The sequence below is a fragment of the Corvus cornix genome, chromosome 2, assembly GCF_000738735.6.
Source record: "Corvus cornix cornix isolate S_Up_H32 chromosome 2, ASM73873v5, whole genome shotgun sequence".
Classification (NCBI taxonomy): Eukaryota; Metazoa; Chordata; class Aves; order Passeriformes; family Corvidae; genus Corvus; species Corvus cornix.
This window is the reverse complement of record NC_046333.1, coordinates 127,961,510-127,977,892: the sequence shown is the minus strand read 5'-3', so window position 1 is coordinate 127,977,892 and position 16,383 is coordinate 127,961,510. Positions and strand designations below refer to the sequence as shown.

Below are 16,383 nucleotides of genomic sequence, written 5' to 3'. Positions count from 1 at the left end.
ACAAGCTTCATAAATACAGTATATCACTGTTGAATTTTCAAGGTATCGCCTGTTTAAACAGCTTAGAAGGTATTGCTTTCGTTCTCAAAAACTAGGAAAGGGAAGCAAAATCTTTATCTAAGCAGAAATATCCCAATGAATGTATGTAAATCAAAGATGTCATAAGTCCATGATGTAGAAAGGCAGATAACAGGGATTTTAATGTGATATGTTAGTACCTTTTTCAAGATGCATCCATACCTAGAGCCTGGAATCTCAGCTGGGCACACCTCAAAACAAATGAGAGCAGCCAAAATCTCCTCCATCTTAGGAGAATTCAGTGCTACCCAGGGAATGGTGGCCAGCTCCCAACAGAGCCCTCAGCTGCCCAGAGTTTTTAGATCCTTTTGATGGGAATAAGAACATGCATTTGTTGTATCCTATCATTGTTGGACAATTGTTATATGGCATATATGATTTATTTATTAGTAGGTTCTGGGTTTATTATGTTTGCCTCATAAGGCAGGACACGTCTATTGCCATATTATTTTAATTTCCTTTTAATAAGAAAATAAAAATATTTCTTTCCTTTTATAAACATTTTAGTCTCCTATTTCAACCTCTAACTTGATTAAGGAATTTACCATGGAAATGTTTGGGGTTTTTTTTTAGAAATATATTTAATTGCTTCCTTGCTTTGTGTCTGTTTTATCCAGAAGAAGCCCTGTCTGAATTTTGTCCTTTTGGCTAGAATGGATTTTTTGTGTTGCTTTTAACTGGAAAGTAGGTCAGTCAAGATGATATTCTGCATACATCACACTCAATAATTAACTGTTTTTAAATACACATATATGTGGAAATAGTCACAAACATTATAGAAATAGATATAACTGTATTTACATGTATGTCTTTGTATATATATCTATCTTTGTATATTTATGTATATAAATATATATTCTGTACTGAGTTCAGGGCCATGTGCCTCCCATTAAAAATGAAAATTAACTTACTGTAACACCCAGACCAGTGAGTTTGAAAGCACTACAGAGGCAGAGCAGGCATTCCTAAGGCAGGAAAGACTTTGGGTTACATAAAAGCCACTTCTCTTTCTAACTCCAGTGTTTTTGATAGTCTGATGGACTCTTTGGATGTGGAGGTGCGTAAAACATGACATGAGATTGTGGAGGAGGTGAAAGGAAAGAGGGAATTTTTGAGCATCTCAGAAAGCCTATAAGGGCCCCAGGACTGAAAATGACACCATAAAGTTCCCAAGAAGAACACTAAGACATTTTCCCTGAAATGAAGAAAATAGAAGTCTTAAGAAACAGTTCACAGCTTTGCTGTTGTTTGTATGAGGAGAGAAGGAAACAAAAGCAGATGCAAATAAGAAAAACCACAGCTTATTTGGAAAGAAATTGATTGCATTTTGCCTGAAACTGCTTTTATTTCTTTGGATAGAAGCAGAGTTGATAAAGAACTTTTACTATAAACCTTCATGAGGGAACAACTGAAAGCATGTCTTTCAGGGAATCCATTACATTTTAAAGCATAGTTTTTTTCTTTCTTTTGTCTTTCTATTGTGAAAACTATGCAAATGAACACCTACAATAACTCTCATCATGCAGGAGTTTCCTTCAGTGATGGCAAAAATTTTGGGTAATCTTGCATTAAGAGTCTTGGAAAGGATGAGAAAAACCAATTTCTAGTCAATGTCCTGACTCAGTATCCTAAAAGCTTGATAAGGTACAGGTAACACCTTTGAAACTCTCCCTGCTACTTCCCATATTGTGATTTGTTTTCTAAAACTTTGGTAGAAACTCTTGGGAGGAGGTAGAGAAGAAATTTCCTTTCTTTTGCTACACAGAATCTGAGATCAGACAAAGTTCTCCAAATTGGAGAAATCTTTCTCTCTGCATTAAGAGCAGCACAGAAAATTTAACTTTCCAACTAGAAATTCTGCTAAAGTGGATGGTGGGACAATTTTTAGGTAGAAGGAGGAGAAAAGGTAGTCTGCTTTATTAGTCCACGGGCCTTTTTTTTGCCTTGTACTTACTAAATAAGTACATTTGACGTGGTAGTGACTGCTAAGCCCTTCAGTGCTGTTTGTGTCATGTATTGCCGTCACTACTCAGTGAGTACCTAGAAATTTGTAAGGAGCAGCTCTCAAAGCAGGCTTAACACATCTAGCAGATTAGATGAAATCACTTTCAGCAGTTGTGTGGAGTCGTTTGTTCTGTCAGGAGAAGCAGTAAAACTACTCAGTCTCTTAGAACTGTCTTTCTCTGCTGGTAGCTTCCATCTTTCAGCTGTAACTGAATATTATCCTGGTTCCTACCTCAGCAAAAATAGCAGAAAAGTTTAAACTATGTTCAGAGTTTTCCAGTGGAAAATGTGCTCTAATTGAAAAAAATTGTATTGGATCTCTAGCAGCTGGCAATTCCTTTGCTGCTTTGATTTTATGAGTTTTAATTTGACCTTTTGCTGCATAATATCAATTGCTACTAACTAAAGTCTGTATTCTGACTTACCTGTACCCGATGTATGCATACATGTATTCTGCATGTATGTATGAATACATAGATTTAGAGATGTCACATCTGTATATGGTCTCTATATATGTATTAGAGTATTGATAGGGATAATATATCAAATTTCTATACTTCAAATATTTGTCCATGGCCAGGATGTGCAGTACTTTCTGAAGTGCATATTGTTATATTGAATGCAAAGATCGGGTAGCTGTGGTTCAAAATACTGAAATTTTGCATTTGATAATGCTTTCCATTTTAAAACTTCATCATATTTAAAGAATTCCAGTCCTCTGTTAGGTTTTATTCCAATCAGAATAGAAGGCATTTTCTGAACAAGTCTAGCGACTGTCTTGATACAGATCAGTCATTTTTTTATCTTTACTTTTTTTTTTTTAACTGTATTAGATCTTTCTACAAATCTACTTACGTATTTTCAAGTAATAAAACTGCAAGAGATTAAGGAAAGGAAAAAGGAAAATGGTACCTTTTCATTTGCTAGGAAGGCTATTAAAATTACAAAAATACGTAATGTAGAAGAATGTTGAAATGCTCAAGTTTTTCTGAAAAGTGGTAGTAGGGGATGAAGACTTTTTTACATTTTGAGCTGCAAAATATACTATCAAATATTGAAAGAAAATAACCGTTGATTGAATAGGTGCTTAATAATGTTATCTCCAGATAGCCAGTTACCAGCCTTTTCAGGAAGCATTGGTAACTACAAATAGTGCCCAATCTGCCTTAGTAGCCTTTAATACTGCAGGAAATGTATAAGATGCGTAAAGTGAAGACAAGGAAAAATTCAGCTATTTCCATTCAGTTCATAAACAGTAGGAGAAAGTTCACCCATCCTGAAGGTTTGTGTCTTGCCAGATCAATGCCATTTTTCAGCTGGGATAATAAAGTAGTATAGATTTTCAGCAAGAGTCAAGTTTGTTTCACTATTTAAGCCTGTTTAATGATAACATTGGATTGTGCCTGAATGAACAAATATTGGGTCTTTAAAGAAAACTTAAATCTGGTTACACCTGTTTTCTCATGTGAGAGATGCTGTTATTTCATCCAGTCTCCTGAAGTACAGCAATAGGCTATGTGAGATTAAAGAGGGTCAGTTCTCACTTCTGGATAGCATAGCATAGCATTGCAATTTGTTTCAGTAGACTTCCCATCTTGAAAAGGTCATGATGCTTTAAAGTCCTGTCCCTGAGGATTCCAATCCAGTTGGTTTTTCAGTGAATGAACAAACTGGACAAACCTTGATTTGTCATAGACCATATTCTCTGGAATTCTTTGATTATTTTTGTAGTAATGAAAGAAAATAAAATCCCAGTTTACTGAATAAAAGAACAACTAAGGAACAAACAAACAAACAAAAAACCCAAAACAAAATTCCCAAACTTAATGTTTGATTTTCTAGAGACAGTAAAGAAATAAAATTTGTCAAGAAGATTTGAAAGACCTATAACTGAATTCTATTCCTTATGTCTTTTGAATTTTTTAATTGCAAAAAAAATGATACCAGTAATTTCCATCGTGATATATTGTTGACATGATTTCATATGACCATGAATAACTTCAACTTTCTTCCTCAGGCTTCACATATTTCTACAAAGGAAAAGAGTACTGGAAATTCAATAACCAGATGCTCAGGGTGGAACCTGGCTATCCCAGATCCATCCTCAAGGATTTTATGGGTTGTGATGGACCAACAGACCGAGATAAAGACCGACACAGCCCTCAAGATGATGTTGACATTGTCATCAAACTGGACAACACAGCCAGCACTGTGAAAGCCATAGCCATCGTCATTCCCTGCATCCTGGCCTTGTGCCTCCTTGTCTTGGTTTACACTGTGTTCCAGTTCAAAAGGAAAGGAACACCCCGCCACATACTGTACTGCAAACGCTCTATGCAAGAGTGGGTGTGATGTAGGGTTTTGGTTTTTTTCTTTCCCTCCTAGGAGTTTGTGGTAACTTGAGATTCAACACAAGAGCTGTTATGCAGTTTCCTAGCTAGGAGCGGGCATCTGTCAGTCTGAAACAAAGCTGATCTTTAAAACCCAGGGGGTTGCCTGTCCTGCACATGAGTGGCGATTCGCTCAGCTGGGAAGTTTCCATGATACACAGTATCTGCTGTTTCTTCAGTCCTTTGTCTTTCTTTGTCATTAAATTCTAGGCCTTTCCTCTGCACGCTCAATGCCCTATAAACTATCAGGATTAACTAACGAAGAGGAATAAAAATATCTCCAATGTTTCTACATTTTTCCCTTAAGGCCTGTTCCCCTTTGAAAAATTTTTTGCTGAAAGTAAATTTTTTTAGAGAAACACAACAACCAACAATGGAACTTTCAGGAAAGTGAGAAGACCCAAAACAGCTTTGTCTCCAAAGAGGATTGCTTTCTGTCTGCTACGGATAAAGTCCTATACTCCTACTTCCAGTTTTGTCAGGTGGGAGACTCGGATGACACGCAGGACTTCAGACTGTTTGGACAGCCATTTTCCAACAAACAAGGGGCCAAAATATCTGCAATATAGTAACAGCCTTAATAATACATTCATTTTGTGTTTTTTACAGCTGCTCTGGGCTACATCCTCAATGTTTTAAACTCATATTCAATACTATATTCAAGCAGAACCTTTTTATTGGTTTGATTTTTGGTTAGTTTTCCTACATTATCTTTCCCAAGCTGTACCAAGCCAACTGCTCCAGGCCTTTTATAGGTCTGTCAGGAGCACTCATTCCAAAGCATGGTAAAAAGGAGTGTGTCTCTGAAGTGGATTTCAATAAACTAAAACAACAGACATGCTATTGAGAAACTTGACACTGGCATTATATTGGTGGTGTAACCCTTTGAGAACTATTGCATCCAGTTTTCAGAGTCTGGTGGTTGTTAATCTTGGTATCATTCAATTATAGAATTGTGTTTGGGTAATACAGGTTTTAAAAGAAAATCAGTTTTTCAAAACAGATTTCTTGTGACTGCAAGTGTTTTTAATTATTTGCATTATTGATAGAAAAGCATTTGTAACATGAATAGAAAACAAAATACATTTACCAGCTACTTTCTTGTTAAAGGAACCAAACGTATTTTAGTAATTTCTACCACTTATCAAGAATTTTTCTGAGCTGGCAACAATTTTATAGCTTAGCCTCTTACCTTAAGCATCTTGGATTTCTCTTTTGAAACTATGTTGCATGACAATTCAATTTGCCTCTGCAGGGGTAGAGTTACAGTTTCAAAGGAAAGCTAAGATGATGACTCTGATAGTGCATGAGTATCCTCTGGTGTGTTACCCCTTTGCATGTTCATCATAGTTCTCAAAGGGTTACAATTTCTGGCCTTCAGTCAAACATGGTATCACTGACAGAGCCAAGGAACCGCCAAAACATTTTGTCATTCTGTGTAATTTGTGCTAACAGCAGTATTGTCATTTTCATGTGACCTGCAGAGCAGGTTTGTATCAATAATTTTTTCCTAGAGAAAAGTCAGCAACTGACAGACCTCTTTATTGATTTTAGGAGCTGCTTCTTGCAGTGATAGGCTTTACAGTCACTGGGCTGTGAACTTATTAAAGATGGTCAGAATGATGCACCCCAAAAGTCAGACACCTGGTTTTTTATGAAAGCCAGGATTTGAGGGGAGTAGCTTTTGCAACAATGAACAGCTTGCCTTGAACTTGATTATTGACCTGTTGACTGTCATTACCAAGTTAAACATTGTCTTCTGTGAACAGCTTCACTGTCTGAATTTCCTTAAAGTGTACTGTCCTATGTCTTTGACCTTTAACTTACAAACTGGCACAAACTGAAGGGAATCTGGTGTTGCAAATGAACTAAGATGAGTTTTATTTCTTGAAAGGCCTGGTAGACATGATCCAAAATTTGAGAAAAAAATTGAAGTGTTTTAGTAGGAGAGAAATGACATAGACTAAAATATTTATGATAGGTCTGTAGAAAGGTATTTTGCTATGTATACATGCACACTCTAAAAATGAATTACCGCAGAAGTTAATTTTTATTTAACTTGAATACAATTTTCAGTATAAAATTATTATTTCTACAAATATCTAGTTATTAATGAAAATGTTATAGGAAAGTATTAAAATACTTGAAATGGCCAGTATGGGCTTTTACATAAAATGAGACTTTTATACTACGTTCAACCAATTTCTTACTGGTTTCTTAATCCACATAACTGGATCACTTTTTAGAGAGTGTAGGTATATATACATATATATTATGATTATTATTGTTTTGGTAATGGATAGCTTGACTGCCTTGAATTTATATTTATATTGAGCATAGCATGGAAAATAGTATGCCTTTTTTTCAATTACATGATTTTGTATTGATTTGAGGACTTATGAACATATGTGGCATGCTATAAAGCATTGCAAACTTACTTCGTAGAGCATAAACAGATATACATATGTATGGTTAACAAAAATGAAGATTAGAAAAAGATATAGTTTTACAACAAATATGCAATGCAGATGGCATTTTGGAGATGTTTTGTAGAAGTACTGCATACTCTAGCTTAGAAGCGCACCAGTATCAGCCCATAGCATTAATTAGTAAATCCAAGTCAGTTGTTGCTGAAAATATAGATTTATTGACAATTTAGTTGCACAGGATTTTTGCTGCAGATCAGGTCATTTGGTGAATTTGAAATTCTATGCTGTTTGTCATATGTATTAAGATGTGTGTGTTTGTATACTTATAAAAGCACACAAACACACACATATGCAGACATGCACATTTTAATCCATTCAGAAAATTTTATTGTCAACAAACTACTATAACTTACGTTCTGCTATAGGCAGAACAAAATGATTGATGTTGCTGTTCCAATTTTTTCCCTTAGATAGTTGGAGGAAAATACTAAAAGCACTACTTATTCTGCATTTGTTTTTCCTCTACAATAGGAGAGTTTATATTATTTTAAAGTTAGAACAGCATCTCATCAGTTTTTTTATTCACTTGAAAATTTCATTTCAATTTTGAAGTATCTTTAATGGCAGCTTTAACTTCTTCTGCAACCGTTTCCCTGACAGTAATGAAGTGCTGAGCATGTTGACTGTTGTTCTTTGATAAGGTAACAAAAATATTTGTGTTTGGAGAATTTAACTGTAATTATGCAGGAAGGTAAGTGTGATAATTCTAGTGCTTGGTATATGGTACATCGTAGATACATGAATACATGATAAGTTGATTGTTGAATCTATTTTCTTTTACTTAAAAGTGCATATATTCTATATACAGAGAGAGGGAGAAAAAATATTATATTGGCATGTTTATGTCATGCAAAGCAAGATTGTGTCAACATTTCTGTTACGTACTCATGTTTTCAGTAGGTTGTAACGCAGTCATAAAGGTTTGCTTTAAGTAAAAGATGTAGGAGCATTTGCGTTCACTGTAATTTCCAAATACATACTGGCTAGTTTCAAATTACAGACGTTCAGAGTAAATTAGGGATGTTGTCTGATCTAATTTTGAACTCAAATTTGTAAAAGTTCTAAGATATTTTTTTTTTTTTTATAGTTGTTTCTCTACAAGGGCCTATAACTATCAGAATTAAGAAAAAGCAAATCAAAAATATTTTCAGTTCTGCAATCTGGGTGCCTGCTCATGTGCCGTAACTTTTTTAATAAACATTTCCATATTGCTATTGTCATGATCTGTACTGTGGAACAATACAAAACTGAATATGTATTGTATTAATCAGCTACAGTCTATCAAGCTGACTACACAAGGTTGTGTATCTTCAGAGTACTATGGTCTGTATGATGCAAAAGGCCAGAGTAGATTATGGCAGTGTTTCCTTTGGCCTTTCAATATCTAAACCTATGAAAAGATTATTGACTGCAGACAAAATTAATTTTTATCAAAAAATACATTTTAAAAATATGTAACTGTATATTTACTGGATAGACTGGGATGGAGAGACTCAAATGGCTCCAAAGGAGCCCTTTCAAGTCTCTGAATAAATGTAATACATATTTTATATATTCCTATGAACTTTTGTTCTTTTTCTTCTTTCAAAGTGGGACAAAGGGAGGGGATAATTAAAGAAAAAGATTTTTTTAAGGCTAATTTTGTGAATGAAAATAACATAAGCTTATAGATCCAAACATAAGGGGCAGACTTACACTTTTTCTTAGAAGCGTACTTCACATCCCCAGTTGCTTGATCAAGACTCCTGTACCATTAGCACTGTGGGTTAAGAACTGAGTGTAAGGCTTAATTTTTGAATTTTCAACTTTTTTGGGGGTCTTACTTTACAATCTAAATGTCAGTTAAATGTAGCTTTTGGTACCAAATTATATAGAATCTAATTCTAGCTTGTTGGTTAGAAAAAAGTGCATAGTCTAGGAAGTTGGTCTGCCTATTAGCAATGGAAGCATTACTTCCCTATTCTATTTTTTTTTTTTTTTTGCATTTGAACAATTGTTAGGACAAATCTTTAAAAACACACATAATAAACTGAACAGTGAATGTTCCAGGCACTGGATTATTAAGGAAGTAGAAATGCAAACTACCATACCATTAGCAGCCTACTTTGGAAAGAGCATGAGATGACTGGGCAGAGGAGCAAGGATATGACTGCAGGGGCTTGCTCCATCCTGGCTCCCTTATCTCCTCACAACATGGCCTAAGTTTTATTACCTATTGCAGAGGTGAAGGAAGCCATGAACCATGGCAGTGGGAGATGTGAAGCAGCCATTACAGAAGAATAGCTCCTGGTTTGCCTTTTTTGTCAAGACTGTGTCTGGACACCTCTTTTTCCAGAAGTATAAATAGATGACTGCAGGTCTATGAGCCATAAGGGAAGTCATTACTATCAGCTGAGGAAACAAATGTCACTGGCCACTTAGGTGTCCAACTATGCCGTAAATCAAGTAATATTGTCTGGAAGCTAAGGAACAGATAACCTGTTATTCAATACAGTGGCATAGTTGTGATACCCCAGCATTGTAATGTTATGCATACTTCCTCAGCTCAGACTACACAGACTGCAGACAAACAGAGTGGTTCTCATGAGATAAGACCGTTTAAACATATGTCAGTTACAAAATTGGGTGTAAATGAACCATGTGCTCATAAAATTAATCTCTGATATATGCATGTAATTCAATGAATTTTCTGCCACTAGTGTCATGAAAAATGTGTAATGTGTGAGTCAAATTTGTCTAACCCATTCTTGTGACTTGCCATCTGAAATGTCAGAGGCTGAGAGAGACAGACATTGTCATCAGTGCCATCAATGCTGAAAATGTCTGGTAAACATCAAAAGCATACCATCACTTGTTGCAAACTGGTTCCGTTTGATGCTTGATCTAAGGTAGCCTCTAATGTTAGGCAGCATAGATTTTGTATGATGTGGCAATATTTGATTATGTAAGTATTATGTAGGAATGCCCATTAATAATCAGAAGATCATATTTTGAGGGATCATCAGCACGTGACCACAGCAAGCATCTGTTCCTAAAATCAAAATGTATTTCAAGGAAGGATATAGATAGCATTAAACACATGCATTATAAACAGGTCTTCTTTCCCAGTATACATAAGTTTTAGCATATCGTTTACAAATTGTGGTCAGTTAATTAACATTTGGAGTTGCGTCTGCCATTTTGTCTTTGAAAGAGGACATTCTGTGAGTGGCATCCATAAAGTGTGTTTAGTTTCTGAAGATGGCCTTAAGTATTGCTCTGGTCTACCAACAGTATAGATGAAATAAATTTTAGATGCAGAGACGATATAAATGAATAAAGGCTGATGTAAACTAGCATGCTAAAGACAGTTTTCTATACTTGGATGTGCATGCAGCATAGTGCTACTTGCTGTCACAGTAAAACTTCATAAACAGTAATCATTATACATGCCAGCCATTTATGAAGGCATGAAGTCACATAGCTTAGTTTCTTCTGCTTCTGTAGAATAACATTGTCCACAGATTATAATTACAGCCACCACATAAACCAAGGTTTTCTGTTTAGTTAATAGTAATTTCTACCATATGAAATTGAATCATGTCCCTTTTATAACTACAATTTTAATCTTCTTGGAGCAGCATATCTTAATTCATAGCCTTTCATGCCCTTTTGTTGGTTCTTTTTTCTTTTGCTCTTGCAGTAAAATATATACTGAATATTGTCTCCATCTTGTGGGATAATCATTCTGTGCCATGCATGTGTCTTGGATACCCCATTTACCCATCCATCATTCTGGGAACTGGCTTTCTAGGAACTGGGATTAGTAACAAAATGCTGACATAAAATAACTTCCTAAAGTACCTGGTTAGTCCTTAACAACGTGACAATGGAGTTTGAAGAGTTTTTAATGAAGTATTGTGTTACTTACATACCGGCAACAGAACAGTATAACTCTGTAGTAAATGTCCATATGGGTTCACCACTTGTAGAGTTGTGTGTTGAGTTATAAAAGAATGTTTCTAATTCATATTTTCATCCTGATATGTTGGTGTTTAACACCCAGTTTACATACACATTCATAGCTTACATGGCTGTGCATAAATTCATCTGCCTTGTCAAAGCCAAGAGTACTTAGTATCAGCAGGTAATCAGTGTTTATAAGGTATAAAAAATTTGATTCCCTTACTATCATTTTGCAACCTTAAAGAAGAGAAAATAGGTTTTTCCATAGTATAGAGTGATGGTTTCTAGTCCTCTTTATCAGTGTTTAAAATTAGATGATGTTAAATAGAGCTCAAAAAGTACTGGTTTACAACAGATATATTGCAGGTAAATGCACAGCCTCATGTTTGGGCATACAATGATTCTAAACAGAGAAGAACACATCTTATCTGCTATGCTTGGCCATCGCCATAAAATTGCCAGTGCTCACATACCGATCACCTTCATATCTTCCAGGATCACTGTGTTGAAGTCAACTCCGAGCAGTTTGTCTGCTTGGATAAGAGCAGAATTATGTAACTTAGGGAATGATACATGTGATGGCATACATTCAGAAGGCATCATAAGCAATGTACAGCACTGCTTTAAATGACCATGACAACTACAATTCATACCTGCAAGGCATAGCTGCAGCTTGTATGTACATGATTGTGTTTTACCTCATATGATAAACTGCTATGAATTCTGGCCGTGCATCACCAGGCACATGAAAACAATTGAAAATACCTTTCAGAATAACCATTGTCAATATTCACAACTTATGGAAATAACTGAGAATAACTGAGATCATTATACTCAACAAAATTTAACCTTGAATAGGAATCCAGAGTTGAAGGAATGCGTGATGATGAAAATAATCTATTCCCAACTCTTACTCTATGTAATGCATTAGATAAAGCATTGTCAAGTGTATATATATATATATATGTCTTTACTATGCTTCTAAAACATACAGCTATCACTTGTCAAATCACGGTATTGTCTTACTGTGTCTGGTTGAAAATAATTTTACAGGATAGATCAAAGTTCATGATCCTCCCTTTTCCCCTTTCTAGACATGCTACCACCTTCAAAGGAATGCATACTGATAGCAGTCCTTGGATCACAGTGACAACAAATACAGTTTTAAATTAACACCCTGTTGAAGTCTTTCTCAGAGGAAACTTAAACTAGTCATGAACTTTCTTTCCACGACTTCTAGGACCCACAGGAAAACCACCTAGGTCTTTTGGTCAAAGACTGCAGACAGACATAGGAAAAGCAGCATAAGAATGTTTCCATTTTTGATTTCCAAAAGAATATAGGAAAAGGAATGAAAACATTTTGACTTATAAGCGCAGGTGCAACACCAATTTGTCAAAAAGAGATGGAGACAAGGATCCCTAACACCACTAAAATTTCATATAATCAACAATAAAGGAGAAGAGATATTACCAAGAACTTAGTGGTAACTTGGAAAGTATTATTGGCCTCCAACAACAAAGACACCTGTTAGGTATCTGAAAGTATACCTGAAAGTCCACTGAATTCTGTATTTGGAGTCATAACCCACCAGACAGCAGTCAGTCAAAAAGCTTCTCCATTAAGTTGCTCTAAACAGACTGCAAATATATATATAGTAATATATATAGTACATTATTTATCTGGTGCAATCAAAATCTTTTGAGATGGATTTAGTCAAACTAATATTAACCTGAATCTTTGTGCAAAAACTGGTCCCAGTGAAATGTTATTTTGTTTGTTCTCAGAAATTAGATCTAAGATGATTTGAAGAACTCCACTGCATAAAATACTGAAGGATAAAGAAGACTTTAACCTCTACTAGTTTATATTAGTCATGTATCTTTATTTCTGTGATAGTCTTGAAGTGTGTGATATGACAGAAATAGTTTTATGGCCATTGGATGGATCATCGATTTCTATTTCTATATGTAAATTGATAAATACAGTCAAACTTCTGATTCCCCTCCACCCCCATTTCTCACTGCACCTTGACATGTTTTCTGACTCATTAAGGCAATATTGAATTTTATATTCTCTTGATAGGCAAGTGGGAAATGATCTGTTCATTATACAAAGAAGCAAAGAAAAAACAATTTTGTTTTCTATCTCATTTAATCATATACAACTTTTTACACTTTTTCACTAGGAGTTGCAGTGAAGAGGTAGTACCTTCTCAAATCTCCTGCAAATATTTGCAGAACTTGATGTATATCTTTCACTGAATCTTGTTAATTGTCCAATACTCCAACACTGAGCTCTAACTTAGATCAGATTTTTGAAGTCTTTACCATCCACTGACATTGCCATCCTTAAGTCCTTTATGAAAAAGCCATGCTACAGCCAGCACTGATCATCATGGATTCTTTATCTGCATCTTGGAAATATTTGACTTGTCAGATGTACAATAGTCTAACAGCAGAGACCTACCATTTTTGATGCCAGCCATTGCACACCATTTGTATGCATGGCCTATGACCTCTCTGAAAGGTAAGCAGACTAGAAAGCTGCATTTCAACAGTCTGTGTTATTTCCAGAGGTTCCAGTTCTCATGTTTAACCTGTTCTCTTTCTCCTTTGTATTCTGATGCCTATAATCTGTGTCATGGATATTCAGACAAGAATTTTATGGCTGAACTCCTTCCTCTACCACAAGTCAGTTCATACACATCCATCAATTGCCATTACCTTACCACTGTGGCATAATAGGCTAGCACTGTTGCATGGCAGAATGCTTTGCTGTTATGCACTGTTTTCTGATTGATCCTAATTTTCCAGTATCACAAATAACATATTTATAAAGAACTCTCTCTGTCATCTGCTACTGTAGTCTTGGATTCATTGCCCAGTTCAGTCATAGCTTGCAGAGAAAGGTGCAGGTGTTTGACTTCTGAGGTTTACTTTATGTTATAGGTGTTCCTATATGGTCAGAAACTCTTTGAGGGATGCAATGTCTTCTACTTGCCAGTCCTGTGGTAGTATTGTTAGCAGTTAAAGCATGTGAAGCTACCTTTGTCAGTCTGTAGTCAGCTAGAGTTTGATATGGATATATACAAGAAGGGTACATTGCTTCATACACATCCTTGTGTCTCTTTATGAATAACATGCACCTTGCTTTCTCTCCATGTGCTGTATTCTTGTATCTATCAGAACTTGATTTCTTCCACAGTTCTGCTTGTTGGGTGTTACTTTAGCAGCTGATTCCATTTTCCTTCTCGTTGACATTTCTTCATCCCTGTAATTCCAACAGAAATTGTTCTGGTTCCAATATGTTAGCTAGAAGCTACTACAATTGTGACTCTGCCTGCACAGTGATTTGCTTATTTATCCTCCATGTCTGAGAAAGAGGAAGTCAACCTTTCATGCAGAGACAAGGGTGTTTGTGCAGTTGATAGGATATCTCTGAAAGTGGTTTTATGCATAACATGACCATAAAACTCACATATTGTTAAATATCAACTCTTCAAGCTCTACATCTTCAACCCCCCAACAGTTGTTCATTTAATTTTCAAAGCCTGACAAATAAGTCAGAATATGGATGTGATGATTTCCCTGTGTGAAACAAATTTCTCATTTTTATTCCCTTTTCTCTGCATAGCTCCATATTCATTTCATGCCCATGTTCTGCTTATTAGGGTGTGTGTTAGTATCAAAATAACTGGAGCATTTATTTGCTTTCTGCAAGTGAATTTCATTTTATTATTGTTATTTTATTTTATTGGCTCACACAGCATTCTATACAGTAACCTTTTTATAACTGACATATGTTATTCCTTCAGGTAGCTTCTACTGACAAACACAAAGCTTGTTTGTGTGCAAATGCAAGGCTGACTAAATGGTGCTAAAGTGTATTATGACTGTCAGATATAATCAGGCAAAATTTTGTGGTGCTTAGACTGATTTTTTTCATTGATTTTATTGATCAATGCATTGAACAGTGTTTTATTATACACAAGTTGTCTTTTGTTAGTAAATCAAGACCTCATAGTGCATTGTTAAACTAAATGGGTTAATTAATCTATGTAACAGCTCACCAAGCTAATCTCTTTAACTCCTTATACTGTTGTGTCATTAAAGGTCAAGGGGTCATGATAATAATCTCATTGCTGTAGACCATTAACATGACTGAACATTTTCAACAAAGTACTTATGTTTACAATGCTATAACCCTTTGACTGCTGCGGCAACCTTTAACCACCGAACGTCACATGCTAGAATCATCATTATGGTTCTTGCCATGGCAATCAAAGAGTTAAGGGCTGTGCAGTGATTTGTTTTATATTTATTAATTTATATTTATTTTTTGTTTTCATTTGAGAAGGGGGAAATTGGGGTGGGGCAGTTCTTGTCTGCTGTAAGTGTCTTAACCAAGGGAAGGGTTAAAACGGCTTTTTATACTATTGCATCTTATGTACTTACCATCGTTTCATTGTGTTGTAATTAAAAAAAAAAAATCTGTCAATAAATAAGAGAACAGAAAAAAATTTTCATAAAGGCATTTTGGTTTAATTGGTATATATTGCTGTAAGTTTTTTCACTGCTGTTCTTTAGATATTGTATAGCATTAAAGCCAAATTTAGCCTCAGAACAGGAATGCCTAATAACAGATAATGACAATGTATAGAGATATTATGGATGTGGCTATGAGCAAGATGAAGTAAACATTAGTTAATTTTTCTAATCAAGATAGCGTAGGAAAAACTAATTTGTGTTGGAAAAGAGGTGGAGTAAGTGAGAGTGGACCTACTTCTGTGATGTCTGAGAGATTGCTGTCACAGCCACTGAAAAAATGAACAGGTGGCTGACTTCCTTCCTTTGTTGTATGTAACAAAACCATGACAAACTTAATGTAAAGAAAAGTTGAGTCGAATGATTCAAATTAGAAAACGGGCAAAGAGTAAACACAACAACAAAAAAAATTTCTTGAAATCAAATCACAATAGAAGACCAGAAGACTAAGAGACTAATAATACCTAAGCTACTTGAAGCTTTGCTCTTTTCCATTCTAAATGAGAGATGCATGTGTAAAACAGAGGTCACTGACTGCAGTTCTCAGACATGAGAGAGGAAAAGATCCCTGGCTGGGCCTTACCTACAGGTGACTAATAGGAAAAACACCAGTTCTGAATGGAATGATTTGGGGAGTGTCTCTATCTCATCATCCTTAAGTTCATGGAAGTACATTGTTTCTGAAAGATTGGAATTAAAACAACTTCCAAGCTGATTCATGTCTTCTCAGTACCACTCATTTCATAGGTAAGGGTGATGTTACCGGCAGAAAGTGATTAATAAATATCAGCAATCACAGTTAACATATGAGAAATTTGCTGCTGTTTTTCAGATCTATTGCCATACAATTATGTTGCAGATAATTAGTTTTTTTTTTAATGTTTGGGCCTAAATTCAAGATATAGCTTCCAGGTATTCTCCTACAAAAAT

At 35.4% G+C, this 16,383-nt stretch overlaps 1 protein-coding gene across 1 annotated transcript in view; it reads left to right on the top strand.

Annotated features, from left to right (window-relative positions):
* MMP16 (matrix metallopeptidase 16) overlaps positions 1-15,428 on the top strand; it is a 174,535-nt gene extending 159,107 nt beyond the window's left edge. The window contains exon 10 of the mRNA XM_010405008.4: positions 4,100-15,428. Within this exon, the coding sequence (XP_010403310.2) occupies positions 4,100-4,434 (335 nt within the window). The 3' untranslated portion in view covers positions 4,435-15,428. The remainder of the gene's footprint in view (positions 1-4,099) is intronic.
* The last annotated feature ends 955 nt before the right edge of the window (positions 15,429-16,383 follow it).